General features: G+C 51.1%; 1 protein-coding gene, 1 long non-coding RNA gene and 1 other non-coding gene across 9 annotated transcripts; 1 reads left to right on the forward strand and 2 right to left on the reverse strand.

The window, feature by feature from the left end:
* Positions 1 to 14,097, reverse strand: ISM2 (isthmin 2). Of its 7 annotated transcripts, none has more exons than XM_060620397.3 (6): positions 13,445 to 14,097; positions 6,641 to 6,883; positions 5,120 to 5,363; positions 3,181 to 3,321; positions 2,845 to 2,928; positions 1 to 1,667 (listed from the first exon to the last, which is right to left on the reverse strand). In XM_060620397.3, the coding sequence occupies exons 1-6, from the start codon at positions 13,568 to 13,570 to the stop codon at positions 1,150 to 1,152; spliced, it is 1,356 nt and encodes a 451-aa protein (XP_060476380.1). In that variant the 5' UTR covers positions 13,571 to 14,097; the 3' UTR covers positions 1 to 1,149. The 7 variants fall into 7 exon arrangements, with proteins under 7 accessions (XP_060476380.1, XP_060476377.1, XP_060476383.1 ...); XM_060620394.3 differs by having other exon boundaries at positions 4,988 to 5,363; XM_060620400.3 differs by lacking the exon at positions 13,445 to 14,097 and adding an exon at positions 13,017 to 13,123 and having other exon boundaries at positions 4,988 to 5,363.
* Positions 11,313 to 20,584, forward strand: LOC144616629 (uncharacterized). The gene is made up of 2 exons (XR_013556007.2): positions 11,313 to 11,709; positions 20,130 to 20,584. It is a non-coding gene; the product is annotated as an uncharacterized LOC144616629 (long non-coding RNA).
* On the reverse strand, positions 18,660 to 18,765 carry LOC132670502 (U6 spliceosomal RNA). The gene has a single exon (XR_009606740.1). It is a non-coding gene; the product is annotated as a U6 spliceosomal RNA (small nuclear RNA).
* Positions 20,585 to 21,313: the final 729 nt, after the last annotated feature.

Genomic DNA, 21,313 nt, shown 5'->3' on the forward strand with positions numbered 1-21,313 from the left:
TTTGAAAATAAAGTGCTTTATTGCTTAGGATCACAAAGAGCTTCAGGGCGGCTGTCTAGGGGCTGAAGTTCCCACCTTTTGGAGCTTTTGTGAACAGGATGGTGGGGACTTCAGCCCTTCAACCCCACACAAGGCAAGGAAGTAAGATTTTGGGGGTGAGGAGGGCAGGGAAGAAGCACCAGTTTTGCTAGGTGAGCCGATTATGTGCATCTCTTCCCAGCTCTGAGCTCAGTGCATTCAATGACATCACCTCGGGAGCATCAAGTGGGCCATGGCGGGAGCCTTTACAAACACCACAGAAACTGCCCAAATCTGGGCTTCCCTGCCGCCAACCCCGAGCCGAGAACTGGTGTACCAGCTCACCATGGTGCACATCCTCCTGAGCTGTTCTGAGCCCACCCAGACCTGGCAGCTGTGTCCATTCAGGGCAGTGCCATCCAGTTCTGCACATCCCTACAACCTGGACAGAGCAGAGATTGCTGGACAAAGAAAGGGACCTGAATTGGTTGACCCATTCCCAGCCAGGAGCCGGCCCTGTCTCGGCCACCTCAGCCTGTCTGTCCACGCTGGGCCCCACGGGTTGACTTCAGCCCTAACCAAAGTAGTGTCCACTGAAAAGCAGCTCGGAGTTGAGGAGAACCTGTTAGGGCCCCGGTGTGGGTCTGTGGTGGCTCCCAGCAGGGGTGGGGCAAGAGGGCCTCCCGCAACCAACCAGAGATAAAGAGGGCTGGCTGCTAGGCTGGCTGTCAGCCTGACAAAATGCAGCTGTGGCACCACAGGCCCTGGGAATCACGACGTGTGCCCAGAGCCAGGGTGGAAGAGCCCAGCTCAGAGGGAGAGGGAGGAAAATGAGTGGCCAGACTGGGACAGCACCTCCCAGGGGGGCAGGAGAGGGCAGCCCCCACAGACACACACTTCCCCCCTCCCCCATCACCCAGAGACCTTGGGGGCTGAGCTCCCTCCCTCAGCCTGGGCCCTGTACACCCCTCGACCTTGTCCCCAGCCCCACACCGACACCTGGGGTGCTGACCTGCCTTGGGTTCACAAGCAGAGGGCCCGTGGCACCAGGCCGGCCGGCCTCACGGGGTCTGGGCAGAGGCAGGGTGAGGGGTGTGCAGGGGAATCTTCTCCAGAACAGCAGCCCCCTGGTTAGTACTGCTTGGCCTCCTGCAACTGGGCCAGGTACTCCTCCTCGGGAGGGTTGTCGGCGCAGGCCCGGCCATTGTTGGGAGGCCGCACAGCGTGGTAGCGGCTCCAGTCCCCCTTACAGAGGATCCAGGGCAGCGTGTCCACCTTGAAGTGCAACTCAGGTGAGAAGTCGGTGCTGACGAGGTCAGGCGCACCGGCGCCCTTGCCCCGAGTCAGCAGCCGGCTGCCCGCATCGTAGCAGCAGTGCTGGGCGGCCAGGGTGCTGCTCTCCACGGACAGCAGTGAGCGCAGGCAGAAGCGCGCCGTGGGCTGGTACACGTCCAGGTGCTCTCGAGGCCCGCTGGCATCCCTCCACTGGAAGCTTCGGCCCCGGTGCTCATCCTGCAGGCTCACCGCGCTGTACACGGCCTCCAGCGGGTATGCACATGGGCAGCTGGGCAGGTCCTGCAGCACCTGACTCAGGTACTTGGCTAGGAAGTCACTCTTGCAGTTCAGCCACTTCTCACAGCTATCCACATCTGCAGAGGGGAGGGGAGCCAGTCAGCTCCGCGGTGGGGTGGGGGATGATCAAGGGCCAATGCCTGGAGAAGGCCCCGCAGCGGAGCTGAGTGCAGCCCAGCTTGGCCTCCTCTGTTGCCAGATAAGGGCTACCACACAACCACCCAGGAAACATGGAGCCAGAGGCTACGGCTCAGAATGGATGTTGGACAAGGGGCTGGAGGAGGAGCCTGGAGGCTGTCTGAAGTGCCAGGTGCTGTCCCTTTATGTGCTGGATGGTGGGGGAGATCTGGGGTCTTGGGGAAGGAGCTGGGGTGGTTGGGCACAGGAACCGCTGTTTTAAGCAACTGGTAAGAAAGCGTGTCGGCCCACTCTCACCTCTGCCCGCTGTGACCCCCTCCATCTATGCTGTCTTCCTCCCTTCTCTCTACCTTGGGAATGTGGCCACTGACTCTGGCCACGCAGAAGGAATGGCTCTTTCCTCCTCGCTCCAGAACTTTAGGGCACACTCTGCAGCATCGTGCTCAAGTTGGTCGTGTGTGTCTCTCCCCCTAACACCCGAGCTCTTTGAAGGCAGATCCTGGGCCTTAGTCTTCTGGGAACCCCTGTCCTGCACGGTGCCAGGCCCACCACGCCAGCTGAGGGAGCTTCACAGTATTGAGCATAGGTCCCACCCGCAAGGGGGCCTGTTGGCAGCTGCCTACCTCTTTGTGAGGGGCAAGTGACACCAAGAGACAGGGATGCAGAATGTCCCAGTGAAAGTACCGTCTGCTCCAAACTGCTGGAAGGAGCAGTCCTGGAATTCTGGCCCCTAAACTGTTTCTGACAGCACCCCTTCCCACACAGAGCCTACCCAGGAGCCTCCAAGAGCACCCGGGAGTGGAAGCCAGAATGTCCCCATCCCTTCCCACAGCCAGGGAGAATATGCCCCACCAGATGGATCTCCAAGCTCAGTGGCTCCCATCAGGACGGTCTTCCCAGCAGGAATATCAGGTTGGGAAAGGCCAATGGCCTGGCTAGAAATGACAGGGACTCAGAAATGACAGGGCCTCTTTGCTGGGGAGACTAATCTTCCAGCTGGAACATGTACTCTGCCTCAGTGGATGGGGGTGAGATTCCTCCTGTGCAGTGATGCTCCACCCTCCCGAGAGAGGTTCTCCCCAAGCCCCCAGGAGCAGGGCCTAGCTCCCCACTGACCTGGGCTGAGCATGTCCGTAGCACTGTGGGCCAGGGGCGGCCACCCCTCACCGGGGAAGCCCGAGGGGTCCTTGTCCTCGGTGCCTTTGGGAAGAGAGGAGGCCAGGCTGGTGGGGCCCCAGGGCACCTCTGTGCTCCCAGTGGGGAAGCCCAGCCCTCACTAGGCTCTCGGTGCCCACAGCATCTGGACTAGGCCTGGGACGAGGCAGAACCACCGTGTCTATAAGCTTCCTGCATCCCTTCTCCAGGCCCCACCCTCAAACAAGGCCCACATTCCCAGGGGGCCAAGCCCAGAGTGTAAGCCTCTGCCTGTGTAGGAGCTGGGGTTCGTCTCACCAGGACAAAGGGGCAGGTCGCAGGCACGGGACTCGGTGGCAGTGCAGGCGTAGCCGCAGGGCCGAGTCCTCCTCTGGCTGCCGCTGCCGCAGCTCCCACTGCAGGGAGACCAGGGGCTCCACTCCTCTTGAAGCTCATAGTCTGGGTCAAGGCAGGGAGCCAGGGGTGAGTGAGCACAGCCCACAGGGCGCATTGGTGCAGATTAGCTAAGGGTACCCCTTCCTCAGGAGGGTGCCATCCGTGCCAGGGCTCCCAACCTAGCGGACGAAGCACGGGCTGGACTTCAGCCCCCACCTGTCCCTCAGCCGGGGACCCTTGCATGGTAGACACCCATGTAAATCATCAGGTGGCTCTACAGACACAGCAACAATCCCAGCCACCCACTCTGTGCCAACACAGCGATGAGAAAAAGATATCTGGGGCTGGAAGCTACCTGACCACTGTCAATGTGACCCTGGGCAAGTCCCCCTATGTCTCTGACCTAGAGGGGTTTTTTTTTGTAATTTTTTAATGTTTATTTATTTTTGAGAGAGAGAGAGAGAGAGAGAGAGAGAGAGCAGGGGATGGACAGAGAAGGGGGGGTGGACAGAGGATCCGAAGTGGGCTCTGCACTGACAGCAGCAAGCCTGATGCAGGGCTCGAACTCACAAACCAAGAGATCATCACCTGAGACGAAGTCAGACGTTCAACCAACTGAGCCACCCAGGCGCTCCTCTGACCTATAATTTTTATGTCAATTAAAACCAAGGCTGACAACACTTCCCCAGCACTGGGGACATTAAGGAAAGTCCTGACTTTCCATGATAGGGACCAAGACCTGGTCTGAGGAACCTGAAATACACCATGACTGCACCCTCAGACCTCTGGCTGTTGCAGGTCTGAGGACCCAGGGGGCTCTGTGGAACCCCCAAAGTACTGACATACCCAGCTCTCTCCTCACTTCCCAGGCATGCCAGAGCAGGTGGGCACCAAGAGTTTAAGGAAAATTAATGGAAGAAAAGCTGAAAGGCATGAAAACTGTCAATTTACATCATTTTGGTGAACCAGGGAAAGCCTGCTATGCCTTAGTCTTAATGATGGCACCGCTGTCCAAGGATGAAATACCAGGGCTCTAGGGAGAATGGCTGTAACTGTCCATGAAACACATCTGTACCCAGGAAAACCTGAACGACAACAAGAATGGCTGTCATGGGAGCTGGCCAGATGTTAGGTGGTATTTTCTGATAGTCTGTGCTACGTTGTTTTCTAATAAAAATAATAAAAATAGCCAATAATTAGTTTACTACATGCTGGCACTTTAAATGTATTAACTCAATACCCTCTACGCCCAATCTTATGTAGTTAAGGGTTGTGCCATTCTCCATTTTAGAGAGGAAGTAAATTAGGCATAGAGAGATTAAGTAACTTGCCCAAGGTCACTCAGCGGGTAAGCAGCAGAGCCAGGATTCAAGCCCACACAGTCTGAAAATGAGGTCACTTATGAGTGGTGCGGTTTATCATATTTCCCAATTTGTTGGAAAGTGACAGCTATGAATATATATAAAATTAACAAACGTCGATTTGCTTAGGGGGTCTCAGGGCTGTTGTGAAGGTCAAATGTTTGGGGGAAAAACAGATTTTGCAAGCTATGTTATTAACATTAATAGCTAATGTTGCTATTTAGCAGATGATGGTGTTTGTACAGGCCTAAGCTTCTGGCCTTCATAGCTGCCCCTGCTCGGTGAAGCTCTCAGGCCTCCCTTTAGCCCCAGTTACTCTCAGAACTTCCAGAAGCAGCAGCCGGGGATGCCAAGGTGGGGATGCTCACCATAGCCGTCTGGCTCCTTGAAGGCCCAGTCCCCAGGGGCCAGCCAGCCCTGCTCCCAGCTGCCTGTGGCCCCACTGAACCCAGGCTCCTCCTCCTCCTCCTCTTCCTCCTCGTTGTCCTCCTGGTCCTCACTCTCACTATACTCTGCAGGGTAATCCTCCTCCTCCACTTCTTCCTCCTCCTCTTCTTCCCCTGGGGCTCTGCCCTTGAGATTGGTCCTCCCCTCCTCGCCCTCCAGGTAGCTCCAGAATAGGGGCCAGAAGAGCTCCTTGGCGGACAGCCAGCTAGAGGCACCCTGGGGCCAGCGACTGCTGGGCTCAGCCAATAGGTCCATCTCCACCTCGGCCTGGGGATCCTCCATCACCTCGATGGTCACCTGCAGAGGGTCAGACACAGGCCGGCCAGTGAAGGAGTGCTCAGAGCAAGGCTCCAAGGAGAGGAGAGATGACAAGTGTGGGGGCAGGGGCAGAGGACCAACCTTTCCTCCAAACCGGCTCATTCTCTTGGCCAACCTTCCTGGCTTCCCAGGGCACACGGGGTCACAATTTAAGACTTGGCTGTGCATCAGAATCCCCTGGATATTCCAGACTCCTTGACCTAACCCTAGACATGAATTTAATTATCTGAGGTGGGGCTAGGCATGGTGGCTCTAACATGTGCCAAGGGTAGAGACCCACTAGTTTAAGAGAAGCTGGCTGTGAACTCTGCTGCAGGCTGCCCAGAATTAGGGGCCACTAACAGCCTTGGGTCTCGCTGTAGGGCTGGAAAATGATAGCAAAGAGAGCAAAGTCCCACAGCAGCCCTGGGTGGGGCGGGGGTGGGGGGGCTCTCATTCACCACATTGTGGACGGGAAATAAGTAACATGAAACCATTTACATGAAAGTGAACTTTGAAACATTGTTTTTGGCTATTATAAAATAATACGAGATCGCCGAACACAATTTGGGGGAAAACCAGCAAAATATAATGAAAAAAATTAAAATCACCCCCACTCCATCTCTGACAAATAACATTTTGATAATTAAACTTCCAGGTTTTACACATGCACGCACGCGCACACGCATACACACAAACTTTTAAACAATTTTAGAATGTTAGTTTCTACACTTCCTCCTTGCCTTTTCTCTTTTGATGAAAGTGTTTTGCAAACTGTAGGTGCTGCACAAAATGCAGAACTCTTATCATCAGGGATTGAGGACTGGCAGTGGAGAATGTAAACTGGAATCCCACTGGCTCCATAAAGCCCCTCTGGCGGGCAGCCCCCTACCACGAGCCCACCCCATTCTGCACACAACCAACCCTGCAGGAAGGGTTGGGTCTGGGTAGGGGCCACAAGTCGCCCCTTCCCCATTTCCCTAGAAGGCCCTGCCATTCACAAAGCTTCCCCACTCCTTGGGTCTTCATGACAGCCCTACCAGGCTGGTGCTGTTTCTCCTTTGCTATGGACTGGAAAACACAGGCTCAGAGGGCCACATGCCCTGCTCGGCCCGCAGCTGGGAAGTAGAGGAGCAGCCCCCACTACTCTGTGACCCCCAAAAGAACCCCCGCCCTCCAAGGAATACAGGATGGGGACGCCTGACCTCAGGATGGAGCTGGTCAGCCCAGTTCCTCTCTAGGTGTCCACTGGGCCTATGCCCTCCTGTAGCTCTCACCTGGATATTGGGGTTTGGGGCAGTCAAGTCTGTGTTGGCCAATCCTGGCAGCTTCTGCAGCTCCAGCAGCAAGGGAGTGTCCTCCAGGGTCCTTGGCATGGACGCCTTGTCCAGGCTCAGGGCTGCTGGCTCACTGAGAGCCCGGCGCCTATGTTGGCGTGGCCCTGCCTGGAGGCGGGTTCTGGGGAGCAGGGGGGTCCTCTCCTCTTCCCTAGGAGAGCTGGGATCTGGGGAGGCTGAGACCTGAAGGAGAGAGAAGGGGAGGAGGGGGTGATTGGGGTCAGGGCTTACCCCAAATGGACCCAAAGTAGGCAATGCAGGAGTCTTGGGGTCTGACCAGGCCACAAATTCACCCTGTGACCATGGATCCAAACATACGTGTTTTAACGCCTCAGAGAGTAAATGAGGCCATGTGCACAGAGTGCTTGGACAAATGGTGCCAACGTGAGGCATAACAGGGGGGCTAAATCAGGTTTCTACACGTGGAAGAAACATAAGCCAACCTCCTCATTTTACAGATGAAGAAACTGAGGTCCCTAGAGGGAAGCATGTTGTTTAAGGCAGTGTTTCCAAGTGCAGTTCACAGACCACATGCCTCAGAACCCCCCAGGGCTCTTGCCCAGGAACAGATGGCGGGTCTCACAAGTCAGGGCAGGAAGGCCCAGAAAGGCTGACAAGGAGGGTAGTGGCAGACCTGGGCCTTTCCCCAGCAGGCTCCCCTGTCACTGACCCTCCCAAGCTGTCCACGTGAGGGCTGTGTTCCTTAGCATCTCTGACCACTGCTACCTTCCTCCTGCCCGTCTGGGACCCAGCGCCTTTTCCTAGTTCAGGTGCCGTCGCAGCTGTCTGTCTGCCAGGTAATTCCCTCCACCAGCCAGTGCCCATGGGGTCCACACCGTGACAGTCCCTGCCTCGGCTCAGATAGTAAGTGAAAGACCCTGGTTGTCTCTGACTCCAGCAGCAGCCCTCACCTGCTCAGACAGTGGGACACTGGGGTGGCCATCCACCTACTTCCAGGCTACAGCCATTGCTCAGGTCTCTACAACAGGACAGAGGGGGCACTGTCCAGAGCTGCCTTATGATGTAAAGCATGCCCCACCCAGGCCACAGCCTTGACCCCACTTCCCATCTCATACCTAAAGCCATGTGAAAAAACACAGGTCTGGACAGTCAGATCAGCTTGGGTTCAAATCCTAGCTCTGCCTCTTACTAGCTCATTCAACTTGATCTGCAAAATGAGGATAATTCCTACCTGGAAGGATTGTCAGAAATTTATTTATCAAACACTTACTTCCACAGCATGTGTGTGCCAGGCACTGTTCTAAACACTTAATCATTCATTTCATTCTCCCAACAACCCTCAGAGGTAGGTGCTAGCTGTCATCCCCATTTTGACAATGGAAACTAAAGCACAGAGAGGGCAAGTAACTTGCCTCAGGTCACACAGACATTTAGTGGCAGAGCCTAGGATTTGAAACAGACAGCCTGGGTCCAGAGCCCATTCTCTCTCTCTCTCTCTCTCTCTCTCTCTCTCTCTCTCTTTAAGATTTTATTAAGTAATCTCTACATCCAACGTGGGACTCGAACCCACAACACTGAGATCGAGTCACACATTCTACCAACTGAGCCAGCCAGGCACCTGAGAGCTCACACTCCTTAACTGTTTTGCTCTGACACTACAGGCAAGAGTGTGGAGAGTCTATTTCACAAATCAGGGGCTTATTCAGTCTAATTTCTCACTATGACTTTCTTTCCTTGGGTTGAAAAAGAGAGTCAGAACCTTTGGCCTCTCCCCTTTAACCCCCTCCTTCGGTGTTGCCCAAACACCTGGTTCCAAGGCTCCTGCACTAATCACCATGGCCCATCTGAGCCTGGCCCTGGAATCTGTTACTGAGTCAAAGTGCTCTGGTCTCAACAGCCAGGCCAGACAAGCAGAGAGGATGGACAGATGAGTAAGAACAACTCATCTCCTTCACTGACCAGTCTTGGAGGCCTGGAACATCCCCATATGCTGCTTTCCTGGCAGCTCCCACTCACTATGCCACCAAAGCCCTAACTGTCCCGGTGCCTTGGCTCAGTAGCTCCTCTGTCTGCAGCCTCAGGACTGCAGGAGTTTAGGGTCTGCAGCCTTTCTGGCTGATGTGGATATCACTGCCTCGTGAGTGGGTAGTTAAGCAATGGTTCTCATCTGAGAACATTTGGCAATGTCTGGAGACATTTGTGGTTGTCACTTGGAGAGGGGTTCTACTGGCACCATGTGGGAGATCCTACAACACACAGGACAGCCCTCACAAAAATCATCCAGTCCAGAATGTCAACAGTGCTGCAATCAAGGGGCACCTGGGTGGCTCAGCCGGTCAAGCATGGACTTTGGCCTAGGTCACGATCTCATTGTTCCTGAGTTAGAGCCCTGCGATGGGCTCTGTGCTGACAGCTCGGAGCCTGGAGCCTGTTTCAGATTCTCTGTCTCTCCCTCTCTCTCTCTCTCTCTCTCTCTCTGCCCCTCCCCCACTTATACTCGCGCTCCCTCTCTCTCTTTCTCTCTCTCCTCAAAATAAATAAATTTAAAAAAAATTTTTTTTATGTGTGCCAGGGTGGCTCAGTTGGTTAAGTGCCGACGACTTCAGCTCAGGTCATGATCTCACGGTTCATGGGTTCAAGCCCCACGTCGGGCTCTGTGCTGACAGCTCAGAGCCTGGAACCTGCTTTGGATTCTGTGCCTCCCTCTCTCTCTGACCCTCCCCTGCTTGCACTCTGTGTCTCTCTCTCTCTCTCTCAAAAATAAATAAACATTAAAAAAAAAAATTTTTTTTTTAAGTTTTTTTAAAAACAGTGCTGCAATTAAGAAACCCTGCTCTAGGGGGCGCCTGCCTGGTTCAATTGGTAGAGCATGTGACTCTTGATCTTGGGGTTGTGAGTTTGAGCCCCAATGCTGAGTGTAGAGATTACTTAAATAAATAAATAAACTTAAAAAAAAAAAAAAAAAAAAGGAAAGAAACCTTGCTCTAAAGTCAGGCTGCTTAGATCTGAATCCCTGAATAGTCTGGTTTCTGACCTGTGGGACCCTGACGGGACAGAACCTCTGTGAGCATCCTTATGTGTAAAATGAGAACAATGATGGGAGAGAGCTAGCATCCAGCAGGGCTCAGAATATTCATTTCCAGCCCTCTCCAACCTCTAGGCCATAGGAAATCCTGGCTAACCACCACAGCCACACGTCACAGCCACCCTTCTCTAGAGCTGCTTAGAGCCCCTGCTCTGTGCTTCGGGCCCCAGAACTCTCAGGAGTGGAGTGGGGCCATGGGTCTTAGTTTGGGTTTCTTCAGAAGCCAATGCTGACACCAGAATTCAAGGGCATTCCTTTGGAAGGTGATCCCAGGAGACACCAGCAGGGAGTGGGGGAGTGGGTCACGGGTGGGAGGCAGCTAATAAAGAATGCTCCATCAAGTTAGTGACCATGGTGGACAAGTAGAGCTCAATCCTACTGGTCCCAGAAGTAGGGAGCTGGGCTACATACCTGCAAACCTCACCAGTCACTGATTGCGGGCTTCTGGGTGGAGGAGAGGATTTGTTCCCCGGGCACCTCAGATCGGTCATGTACAGCTGAAAACAGGCCCTCGTGCCCGTGACAGCCCTCAAGCAACTGGACACTGGCAACAGGGAGTAAGGCAGAGATACGGGCAGAGCCCCCTGAGCCCTGACCCGTGAGTACTGTCTGAGCATATCTTCTCTACCAGGCCTGAGCTAGGCCCTGGATGTGCCTTCTGTCACCCCAGCCACCCCAGCTAGAGTGCAGGTAGGACTTTGTCTGTTTGCTTCACACAGTATCCTGTGCCTGGTACACGGGAGGAGCTCAATAAATCACTGCTGAGTGACTGAATGAACACTAGCACCCCAAGGGGTGAATGTGACTGTCTCTATGTTAATGATGAGGCTATGGAGGCTCAGAGAGGGTAAGGGATTTACATAAAGTCCAAGGTTGTAATAACATCGAAGCTCGGCTTCAAACTCAGCTCTGCCTGAGAGACAGCCACTCACTAGCTGCAGACCTGAGGCTTAGTTATTAGACCCACTGTCTGTTTACTCGTCCCTAAAACAAGGAAAACAAGACAAGGACCACAAAATGCTAGGCACTGTGGCTGTTCGGGTGGTGTTTGGATCCTAACCAGAACAGAAGACACCCAAGGCAGAGTTCTGTCATTCTTTCTTTGCCTGTCTAGTGCCCAACAAACCCTTGTGTTGTTGTTTTTTTTTTAACTATGTTATGAGTTTGAATCTCTTTTTAATGTACAGAGAGAGGAGAGAGAGAGAAAGAGTGAGCATGAGTGAGGGAAAGGCAAAGAGAGAGACAGAATCTCAAGCAGGCTCCACACTGTCAGTCATGAACTGTGAGATCATGACCTGAGCCAAAATCAAGAGTCAGATGCTTACCCGACTGAGCCACCCAGGTGCCTCACCCAACAAACTCTTGTAACGACAATGCCACACATGTGTACGTCCAGTGCTTTCTCACCCAGCAGGCCATCTGACAGAATGGGTTCTCTTATTCCCATTTGACTGTGGGAGTAAACTGATGCTCAGCAACAGGCCTGACCAGAGAGAGGGTGGCACATTTTGTTCACGATGTCAATGATTTCAAGACCTTTCAAGACTTACGATGAGCAGGCTGGGGCATGACATACAAAGATGGACCCTGAGGTCCCGGGTCTAGCTCTTGAAATGACAGACCTGGCTCCCAGTCTCAGTCAGGCTTAATGTCTCTGTGCCTTGATTTTTTTCATCTGGAAAATGAGACTAACACCCATCCAACACCCATGGGAACAACACCGAGGGGCCATATGTGCTTCAGCTTCGTCATAAAAGTCTCTGGAGTTGTCATTTATTTCTGACATATCACCTAAGGCCCTAGAAAAGCAGTCTGCATTATGTCAACATAATGTCTTAACTACCACCTTGATTACATAACAGCTTTAACACACATCACATGGACTTCTGAAGCAGTATTTGAACTGGATGGGATCACAGAGATGACTTAGCCCCTTATTTTAAATGTCAGGAAATCATCTGAGGTGAGTCATACCTGAGTTAATGACCCACTGAGACCAGAACCCCAGGTCCTGGGCTCTAAGCTCTGTTTTTCATTCATGGCACTAATTTAACATATGTTTGAGGGTTCCACCAGGCCCTATACTGGAGCTGGGGGTATGACTTTGGCTCTGAAATAACCTATCCTCTAGACTGGTCTCGGGGGAAGATCTGGCAAATATATCAAAAATAATCACAATACAAGGCAGTAAGTACTAAAATAGAAAATATGTCAAAATGAGTAGGAAAAAAATGCCAATTCAATTAACTTTATGACCACTGCCACCTCCACCTAGGAGGTGGGACTGGCCAGGGGATGTTCACTTCCTCTGGATTTGTCTACAGCAGTGGTTGTCAGCAACCGTGGGGGAGAGGGGTGTCCGTCAGGAAACTCAGGGCAATGTCTGGCTCTGTCCGGCAGTGGGTGCTACAAACACCTAACAGGTTAAGGCCAAGGATGCTGTTAAATGTCCCACAAGGCACAACAAAGAATTATACAACCCCAAATGACAGGACTGCGGAGGATGAGAAACTCTGGTCTACAGGATGTAGTCTCAACAGGAGGCAAAATATCTTAGATATTACAATGGTTTGTAACATACCCAAGTGCCATGATACATAAACAGTATAGTCATGAAATGGTATATCCCAATTTCAGTGGGAGAGGCACTTAGGGGGGAAAAATGTCTAAAAGGCTCCTTAGAAAGGCAGCGTTGAAAAAAAACGTGGATAAAACACCAGTCCACAGAGACCTCAAATGCAGGCGGTGCTTCCCGCCGCCTCTGGAGGGCCTCAGCAGCCTGGGCACTGCTAGCAGCCCAAGCTCTGGTGCCGCTCACCCACCGGTCTCCTGCACGCACCCGGCGGGGCCTCTCAGTGCCTTCATCTGGAAAATGGAAAGAACTACTCTGGCCTCCTCCTCCTAGAACAGCTCAGAGCCTGGAAGGAGCCAGGACCCCCTACCACACCAGCCCGCAAACCTTGGAACAAGTCGGGAGGGTTTTGTCCCCAAGGGGACAATCCACGCAGTGATGGCTGGACTGTGGACCCCTGGTGAAGGGAGACAGGTGTCGACAGACCGTGGTTCCTCTTCGCGTCTAAACTACTCTTCTCCGACTCGCTCCTCTGTTTTCGGTCGCATCCCCAAAGCCCACTCACGGGCCACCCAGAAAGTGCCCCCCCACCCCCACCCCGCCACGTCTTGGCGACTTCTGCTCTTCCAACTACATAGTAATATCAAGGTCCCTGGCTGATATTACTCTCCAGCAAGTTGAAAGACCCCACTCACTACCTCATCTCGTCTCAATTCACACCCAAAGGGACTCCAATCTTTTGCAGGTTTGATTTGAGGCTGCACCGGCCGTTATTCGGCGGGTTGAACCTCAGCAACTCCGCGCAGCGTCGCGTTCCCCTCCCACCCTCCCGACTCCTCTCGGAACGCGCCCCCCGGACAGGGGGGTTGCAGGAGAGGTTCGCTCAGGGCGAGGCGGCCGCAGGTGGGAGAGGCCGGGCCGTTCGGGGCGTGTGGGGGGAGGTCCGCGCCCGGCCCTCTGCCCACTAGCGCAGTCTGTCCTCGGCCGGCCGGCCAGCCACGCGGTCGGGGTGGGGGCTTGGTGGGGGGGGAGGAGTCCGCCGCACCTGGTCCCCGCCCCGCGCCCGCCCTCTGAGGTCGCCGCTCGCGCCCCGGACCCCGCGCCGACCCCTCTCCCCGCCGCTCACCTCCGCCAGCCTCGCGGGGCTCCGGGGCCGCGGCTTCCTCAGGGGGAGCGCCCGGCCCGCGGCCAGCAGCGCCGCCAGCAGCACCACGCCGAGGAGGAGCCCCGCGCGGCCGGGCAGTCGAGGCATCGTCTCCCTGCCGGCGCTGCTCCGCGCCGAGCCTCCGCGCCTCCCGAGCCGCTCCCGCGCGTCCGTTTGCGCCGGGCCTCGCCTCCTCCAAGGGCGGGAGCGCGCCGGCCGCGGGGGGCGAGGGGCGGGGGCGGGAGGTGGGGGAGACCGGCGGTCGCGGGGACGCGCGGGGCGGGGGAACCGCGCGGCTCTCGGGTCAGCGCCCGGGATGTCTCCGCCCTTCCCGGAGGGGCGGCTCCTCGACGCGCCCGGACAGTCTCGGCTCCCTTTGATCTGGCCGCCTCCCCGCCCCCTGTCCCCGCCGCTGGTGCCGTCGCAGCCCCGAGCGAATTCCTGTTCGGGGGACGTCGCGACCGGCCGGCACGGCGCGCTCAGGCTCCGCACTGCCACTCCTGCGGGTCGCCCTCCCCGCGGGCGCGCAGACGGCGCGGGGACACACGGACCACAAGGACCCCGCGAGCGGGGAACGCGCCGCAGCCCAGCGTGAGAGCCCTCCGGCCTGGGGCAGATGTTTGTTTGTGCCTGGAGGTAGGTTTGCTCAGGGAAGAAGGCCGGGAAGTAACTCCTCCAGGGCTCCCCGAGCTCCCCAGCTGGAGGTGGAGCCCAGAAAAACACCTGCCACTGTGCACCCGATTTCCTCAGGATGTTCTCAGAGCACAAAAACCGAGAGAGAGTTGAGATTCAGATGTGAGGATAGAGCCCCAGGAGCACAGCAGCTAGACAGTTGAGGGAGTGGTCAGAAGATCTAGCCCGGCCACTGGGTGTCACCTAGTTTTATCCCGGATAAAACAATGGGACCACCCACTCCCTCTAGCGAGACTCTTGTGCAGGGATCCTCACGTGTAGCATATGCGGGTCATGAAATAAAACCTCAGCTCGTGATAAAGATCAGGAACCCTGAAGGGCAGTGACAATTTTAGTGGCCTGGATGGGGGCTGTGAGGGAATGTGAGCGCAGTGATGCAGGGCGGGGGCAGAGCGGTTTGGACTGGTCAGTGAGGAGCTGTGGGAAGACACTAGGAAGAACGCCTATTCAGGGACCACAAAGGCTGCCTGGTTTCAGGGCAGGAATAGCAAATCCCTGGAGGTGCTGGGAGGATGGCCAGGAAATATGCCATAGGGGTAAATCTTGCGATCTGGGTTTAGCCAAAGTGAAAAACTTAGGGGCCCCGGGCACAGTTCTGAGAAATCATTCCAATCCCCAGCGGCACAGGCTAGGGCTCTGCAGTGTTTTGTTTTGTTTTGTTTTTAATTTTTTTTTTAATTTACACCCAAATTAGCATATAGTGCAACAATGATTTCAGGAGTAGATTCCTTAGTGCCCCTTACCCATTTAGCCCATCCCTCCTCCCACAACCCCTCCAGTAACCCTGTTTGTTCTCCATATTTATGAGGCTCTTCTGTTTTGTCCCCCTCCCTGTTTTTATATTACTTTTGTTTCCCTTCCCTTATGCTCATCTGTTTTGTCTCTTAAAGTCCTCGTATGAGTGAAGTCATATGATTTTTGTCTTTCTCTGACGAATTTCACTTAGCATAATACCCTCCAGTTCCATCCACGTAGCTGCAAATGGCAAGATTTCATTCTTTTTGATTGCCGAGTAATACTCCATTGTATATATTTACCACATCTTCTTTATCCATTCATCCATCGATGGACATTTGGGCTCTTCCAATTTTGGCTATTGTTGATAGGCAGTGGTTTGAATAGTAGTGCATCACAGGGATTACACTGGGTCTGGAGTTGGCCACCAAGGTTTGAATCCGGCTTCTACCATTTACTAAGAAGTTGATATTATTGGACAAGTTCTTTGACCTCTTGGTGAATTTGTCATTTATAAAAGTGGGGGAGTGGGGGTGGGGGTGGGGGGGTACCTACCTCACAGGTGTAAGAAGTAAGTAAGAATCTATGCTAAGGATTCTTATTAGGGTGCAGTTACCATTTTTTGGTCAAAAGTGCCAAATATTGGCAATTTCATGAGGTTCAACCTAGTAAGATGCTTGGTACATGGTAAACATTCAACTGTTAGCCCAAAGAAACCTGCATTTGAGCACCTGCTTTGTCATACTGTTGTTTTTTTTTTTTCTAGACAAAAAGTGAGACTACCTTGTTCTTTAGCATTTAAAAAACAATTTTTAAACATTTATTCATTTTTGAGAGACAGAGACAGAGCACAAGCAGGGGAGGGGCAGAGAGAGGGAGACATGGAATCTGAAGCAGGCTCCAGGCTCTGAGCTTAGAGCCTGACACAGGGTTCGAACCCATGAACTGAGAGATCATGACCTGAGCTGACGTCGGACGCTTAACCAACTGAGCCACCCAGGTGCCCCTCTTTTCATCAAACTTTTACACCTTCTGCCAGCTCAAAGTCAGAGCTCAAGTTCATTCGTTTGTGCATACCTGTCTGAGTCAGTCACTACCACTGTGCTCCAGGCCCCTCTCCCCCTTACCTGGACAGCTGTAGTAGCCTCCTGACTGGTTCTGTTATATCCTCTCCTGTTCTCACTGCCTCCTCACGAATGCTCTTGGTTATCTTCAGTGGAAAACAAGGCATCGTCTACATACAGTACATGCTTCTGAGTTCATCTGATTCTCCTCTTTGATTCTTTGAGCTATTTTACAGCCCTATATAGGTTGTAGGCAAGAATAACAAAGTAAAACAGTTATTACATATGGAAATGCAAGTTATGTCCTGTCCTCTGAGGTTCATTTGACCTCCCAGTATAGAAGAAACCAGTTTTGCCTACATTTTTTTTCTTAATTTTTATTTACTTTTGAGAGAGAGAGAGAGAGAGAGAGATAGACAGAAGCGCGAGCAGGGGAGGGGCAGAGAGAGAGGGAGACACAGAATCTGAAGCAGGCTCCAGGCTCCGAGCTGCTAGCACAGGACCTGGTGCAGGGCTCGAACCCATGGACCGTGAGATCATAACCTGAGCCAAAGTCAGACACTTAACCGACTGAGCCACCCAGGTGCCCCCAGTTTTGCCTACATTTGCACATCCATTTCAATATTCTTGATCTATAAATGTTCTTGTTTTTCAGTATCTCCTTTGATTGCTTATAATATCTTTACCAGTTTCCTCATTTGGGAGTTAAAGAAAATCTTTAACTCATGTTCATTTTTATATCTGTAAGAGAATCATTCTGTTTTTTTGAAAAGTATCTTTTTAAAAAACATTTTTAATGTTTATTTATTTTTGAGAAAGAGCACAAACCGAGGAGTGGCAGAGAGAAAGGGAGACCCAGAATCCGAAGAAGACTCCAGGCTCTGAGCTGTCAGCACAGAGCCCAGTGTAGAGCCAGAACCCACGAACCATGAGACGTGACCTGAGCTGAAGTCAGACACTTAACCAACCTAGCCACCCAGGCGCCCCAAAATTATCTTTTGAAAATCCTGTTGGCTGCAGTTCATTCCTACCTTCCCAATCTTAGCTCCCTGGCAACCACTTATCCCCTCTCTGTCACCATGGGTTACTTCTGCCTTTCTAGATTTTTGTATTAATAGAATCATATTTATGTTTTCTTTTGTGTTTGGTTTATTTGAGCATGTTAAGACTCATCCATACAGTTGTAGGTATCAGTGATTTGTTCCTCTTCATTGCTGAGCAGTATTCCATCCCATGAACATAATACTACAACGTCCTTGCCACTCACAATGACAGCATTTGGATTGTTTCCAGTTTGGGGCTGGTGTAAATCTAGCAGCTGTAAATATTCACGTGCAAGTGTGGGCATGCTTCTCTTAGGTGGATGAAATCACTGCCCCAATCTGCCAAATTGTTTTCTCAAATGGCTATACACTTTGTATTCCCATACCTTTGTCAACACTTGGTATTGTAATTCTTTTTAAACTCAGCCATTCTAGGGGCACCAGGGCGGCTCAGTTGGTTAAGGGCCTACTTCAGTTCAGGTCATGATCTTGCAGTCTGTGAGTTCGAGCTCCACATAGGGCTCTGTGCTGACAGCTCAGAGCCTGGAGCCTGCTTTGGATTCTGTGTCTCGCTCTCTCTCTGCCCCTCCCCTGCTTGCACTCTGTCTCTGCCTCTCAAAAATAATAAACATTAAAAAAAAAATTTTTTTTTTTAACTCAGCCATTGTAGTGGGTAGGTGAGTAGTGGAATCTTAGTGTAGTTTTAATTTGCATTTCCCTGACAACCAGTGATGTTGAACATTTTCCCTGTGCTTTTCTGGCCATTAGCACATCTCCTTTTGTGACAATTCTGTTCAAATCTTTGGGGCATCTGGCTGGCTAGGTTTGGAAGGCACAAGACTCTTGATCTCGGGGTTGTGAGTTTGAGCCCCACGCTGGGCATGGAGATTACTTAAAAAATATAAAATCTTAAAAAAAAGTGTTCAAATCTTTTGCCTATTTTTTATTGAATAGCCTTGCCTTATTGAGTTTTAAGGTTTTTTTTTCTGGATAGAAAGCCTTTATTGGATATGTGTTATGCATGTTTTATCTCAGTCTGGAGTTTGCATTTTCCTTTTGTGGAAACTTGAAGTTTTCAAGTTCATTTATTTATTTTGATAGAGAGGAGGGGCAGAGAAAGAGGGAGAGAGAGAATCCTAAGCAGGCTCCATGCTGTCAGCCCAGAGCCCGACGTGGGGCTCAATCTGACGAACCATGAGATTATGACCTGAGCCAAAACCAAGAGTTGGATGCTTAACCAAGCCACCCAGGCGTCCCTTGAAGTTTTCATTTGGATAAGTCCAGGTTATCAGTATTTCTGAGCCATGCTTTTTGTGTTCTAAGAAATCGTTGCCTAATCCAAAGTCACAGATTTTTCTATTTTCTCTTGGAAGTTTTATAGTTTTTATGTTCAGATCTTTGCTTTAACTGTTGCATATGTGAGGGAAGAGTTGAAGGTCATTTCCCCTAGATATTCAGTTGTTCCAGCACTGTTAGTTGACTAACTGTACCTTCCGCATTGAATTAATTTGGCACTTTTGTCAAAAATCGACTAACCATATATGTGTAGGTCTATTCCTGGACTTTCTTATTAAGTTTTAAATTTTAATTCCAGTACAATTAACAGTGTTGTATTAGTTTCAGGTGTTCAATATAGTGATTGAACAATTCTATACATCACTCAAAAATGTGGAAGTCTTCACAAATCCGCGTGTCATCCTTGTGCAGAGGTGTGCTAATCCTCTCTGTACCAGTCCAGTTTTAGTATACGTGCTGCCGAAGTGAGCACTATTTTTGGACTCTATTCTGTCTTATTTGTTCAATATGACCATCCTAATGCCAAATGCAGTCTTGGTTACTGTAGCTCTGTAGCAAGTTTTGAAATCGGGTAGTACAAATTCTTTTTCAAAATTGTTTGGTTATTTGCATTTCTATGTGCATTTTACCAACTTGCCAATGTCTACAAAAAAAAAAGGACTCTAGTGGTGATCTTTTTCAGCACTTGCAACTCCACACTGGTTTTCCCCAATGCATAAGATAACCCCGCACCCTGACAGCCCAGGGCAGCAAGCCTCTGCCCCCTCTTCATCAGCACCACCTCCCCCCACCCCTGCACCCCAGCATCCTTCCCTTTGCTCACAGAGCATCAGTCACACTTTCTTTTGGATCCTTCATGCCTTAGAAATGTTTCTGTATCACCTCTGTCTAAACCATACTGGTTACCTGTTTTTATCATGCTCTTTACTTTTCCTTCACAGACTTACCAGTTTGTAAAATGATGTATGTGTCCGGATGCTTATTTGTTTGCTGCTGGTACTGGTAATGCTAGAGCCTGACATGGAAATAACACTCCATATTTATTGGTTGAATGAATAAAGGCGGAGATAGCTTTCTGAATAGTTTATTTGGGCAAAACAATATTATTTGCATGGGATGATTCTTAAGTCATTTCAAGTAGTCCCCCTTCAGTTCTTAACATGTGCTCTCAAAACTGATAACTGATACACCTGACCCAACCCATTATTTATAGCTTCACAGTCATCCAAGGTAAAAAAAAAAAAAAAAAAAATCATCTGGCAAAAAAAGGTAGATGGGGATAAGGGAGAAAGAGAGAAGAGTGACATTTTAACACAGTACTAGAATTTAACATTTTTTATTTACATTTCCCCCTCTCACACTTTCTCAGATTAGATAAGCATCCCAGCAATGGAGAGGGGCTATCACAGCACCTCTTGCAAAGTCCAGCTTACAGGCAAATTGGTCAATGAAAAAAAATAAAACAAAAAAAAAAAAAAAACAAAGGCCAACAAAACAAGATCTCAGCTCCCCATAAGCTATCTCTCTGTTCTTATTCTCTTTCCCCCTTCTCTTTTTTTTTTTTTTTTTTTTAATTTTTTTTTTTTTTTCAACGTCTTTTATTTTTATTTTTGGGACAGAGAGAGACAGAGCATGAACGGGGGAGGGGCAGAGAGAGAGGGAGACACAGAATCGGAAACAGGCTCCAGGCTCCAAGCCATCAGCCCAGAGCCTGACGCTGGGCTCGAACTCACGGACCGTGAGATCGTGACCTGGCTGAAGTCGGACGCTTAACCGACTGCGCCACCCAGGCGCCCCTCTTTCCCCCTTCTCTTAATGTTTGCTATCTTTCTACAGAGAGGGATCATCAAGACTGTATGGACATGCTGGCTGAATTGACATGGTGATTTCACCAGTATCCTGTAAAGAACCATCAAGGATGCTTTTTATCACTCCAACCACTGGTTTAACATCACTGAGGGAACATGACCTAATGTTAAGGGTGAAGACAAGTTACCATCCACCCCAGTCAGGAATATGTCCCACACTCCCTTTGAAGGCCTGGGCCAAGCGACCAAGCTTTGCACAAGAAACCTGAGAATTGTCAGAAAACGCAGGCTCTGAATTGACTCAAGGGTCCTCACGCATGGAGGGATCCACTTATCCATGGAGATGGCAACAAGGCAGGACACTTAGCACATCAGGGTATTGCTCTTGTCTTTACTTTCCATTCAGCTTCCCCACAACCACTCCAAAGAACAGAGCTTTGGGTATTGCTTCAATAAAAACGTGTAACGGCAGTTTAAGAACCACTGCATTCTTTAGGATCGGTTTATAATAACTCATCATACCACAAAGAATCACAGTTTAAGGCCATCTATCATGTGCACTGTGTAGTAAACAAGACCTTGCCCACAGCTCCCCCATCAAGCCACCTCCAAGGGTGGACTGCCAGACCCACCAGAGAAGACTAAACAACTTCAGTAAGTATCAAGCTAACTCCTTTGGTTTCCACCTAAAAAAGACTCAGTCTATAGCGAAAGGTGCTTGGAAAACAGAAGTCACTGGAGATGACAGAAGGGGCAACATTGTCCATAAAATTAAAAGCAAAAGGATCATTGGCTGGTCGTGGTGTCTCTTCTGGATGAGAAGGCAGGAAGCCAATCTTCTCATTAGGCTATCTGGGCACACGGGAATTGGGCAGGAGCCCAAACACTACATTTCCTGTGGTCAAAGCTGAGGAGAAGATAGATATGCTTTTCTCCGAGTGGAAGGGATTTTGATTAACTGGCTTAATGGATTAAGATGCCTGAGGGGCACTGAGCTTCCGTGTTAAGCAGGTAGCAGTTTATCTTACGTTCTTGGGCTAAGCAAATAGCTGCTCAACAGCCAAGAAGAATCTTTTGATTTTCATGACTCCCCGCTTCACGACCCCTTCGGCCTATGTTGATTTTACCTGTGGGAGACGGTCAACAGTTCTGAACTTCATGAAGGCAGACAGAGGAAAAGCATTACACTCTTTCCCTTTTTCTAACCGCACA

The sequence above is a fragment of the Panthera onca genome, chromosome B3, assembly GCF_046562875.1.
Source record: "Panthera onca isolate mPanOnc1 chromosome B3, mPanOnc1 haplotype 2, whole genome shotgun sequence".
Lineage (NCBI taxonomy): Eukaryota > Metazoa > Chordata > Mammalia > Carnivora > Felidae > Panthera > Panthera onca.

Bases quoted from the DNA above. Each gene is read 5' to 3' on its own strand.
- ISM2 (XM_060620394.3), bottom strand. From the start codon at position 13,570: ATGCCTCGACTGCCCGGCCGCGCGGGGCTCCTCCTCGGCGTGGTGCTG. The intron at 5,364-6,640 runs GTGAGAGCTACA...GACCCTCTGCAG, and splicing joins CCCCAAACCCCAATATCCAG to GTGACCATCGAGGTGATGGA. The intron at 3,322-4,987 runs GTGAGCATCCCC...GCCTTGACCCAG, and splicing joins CAAGGAGCCAGACGGCTATG to ACTATGAGCTTCAAGAGGAG.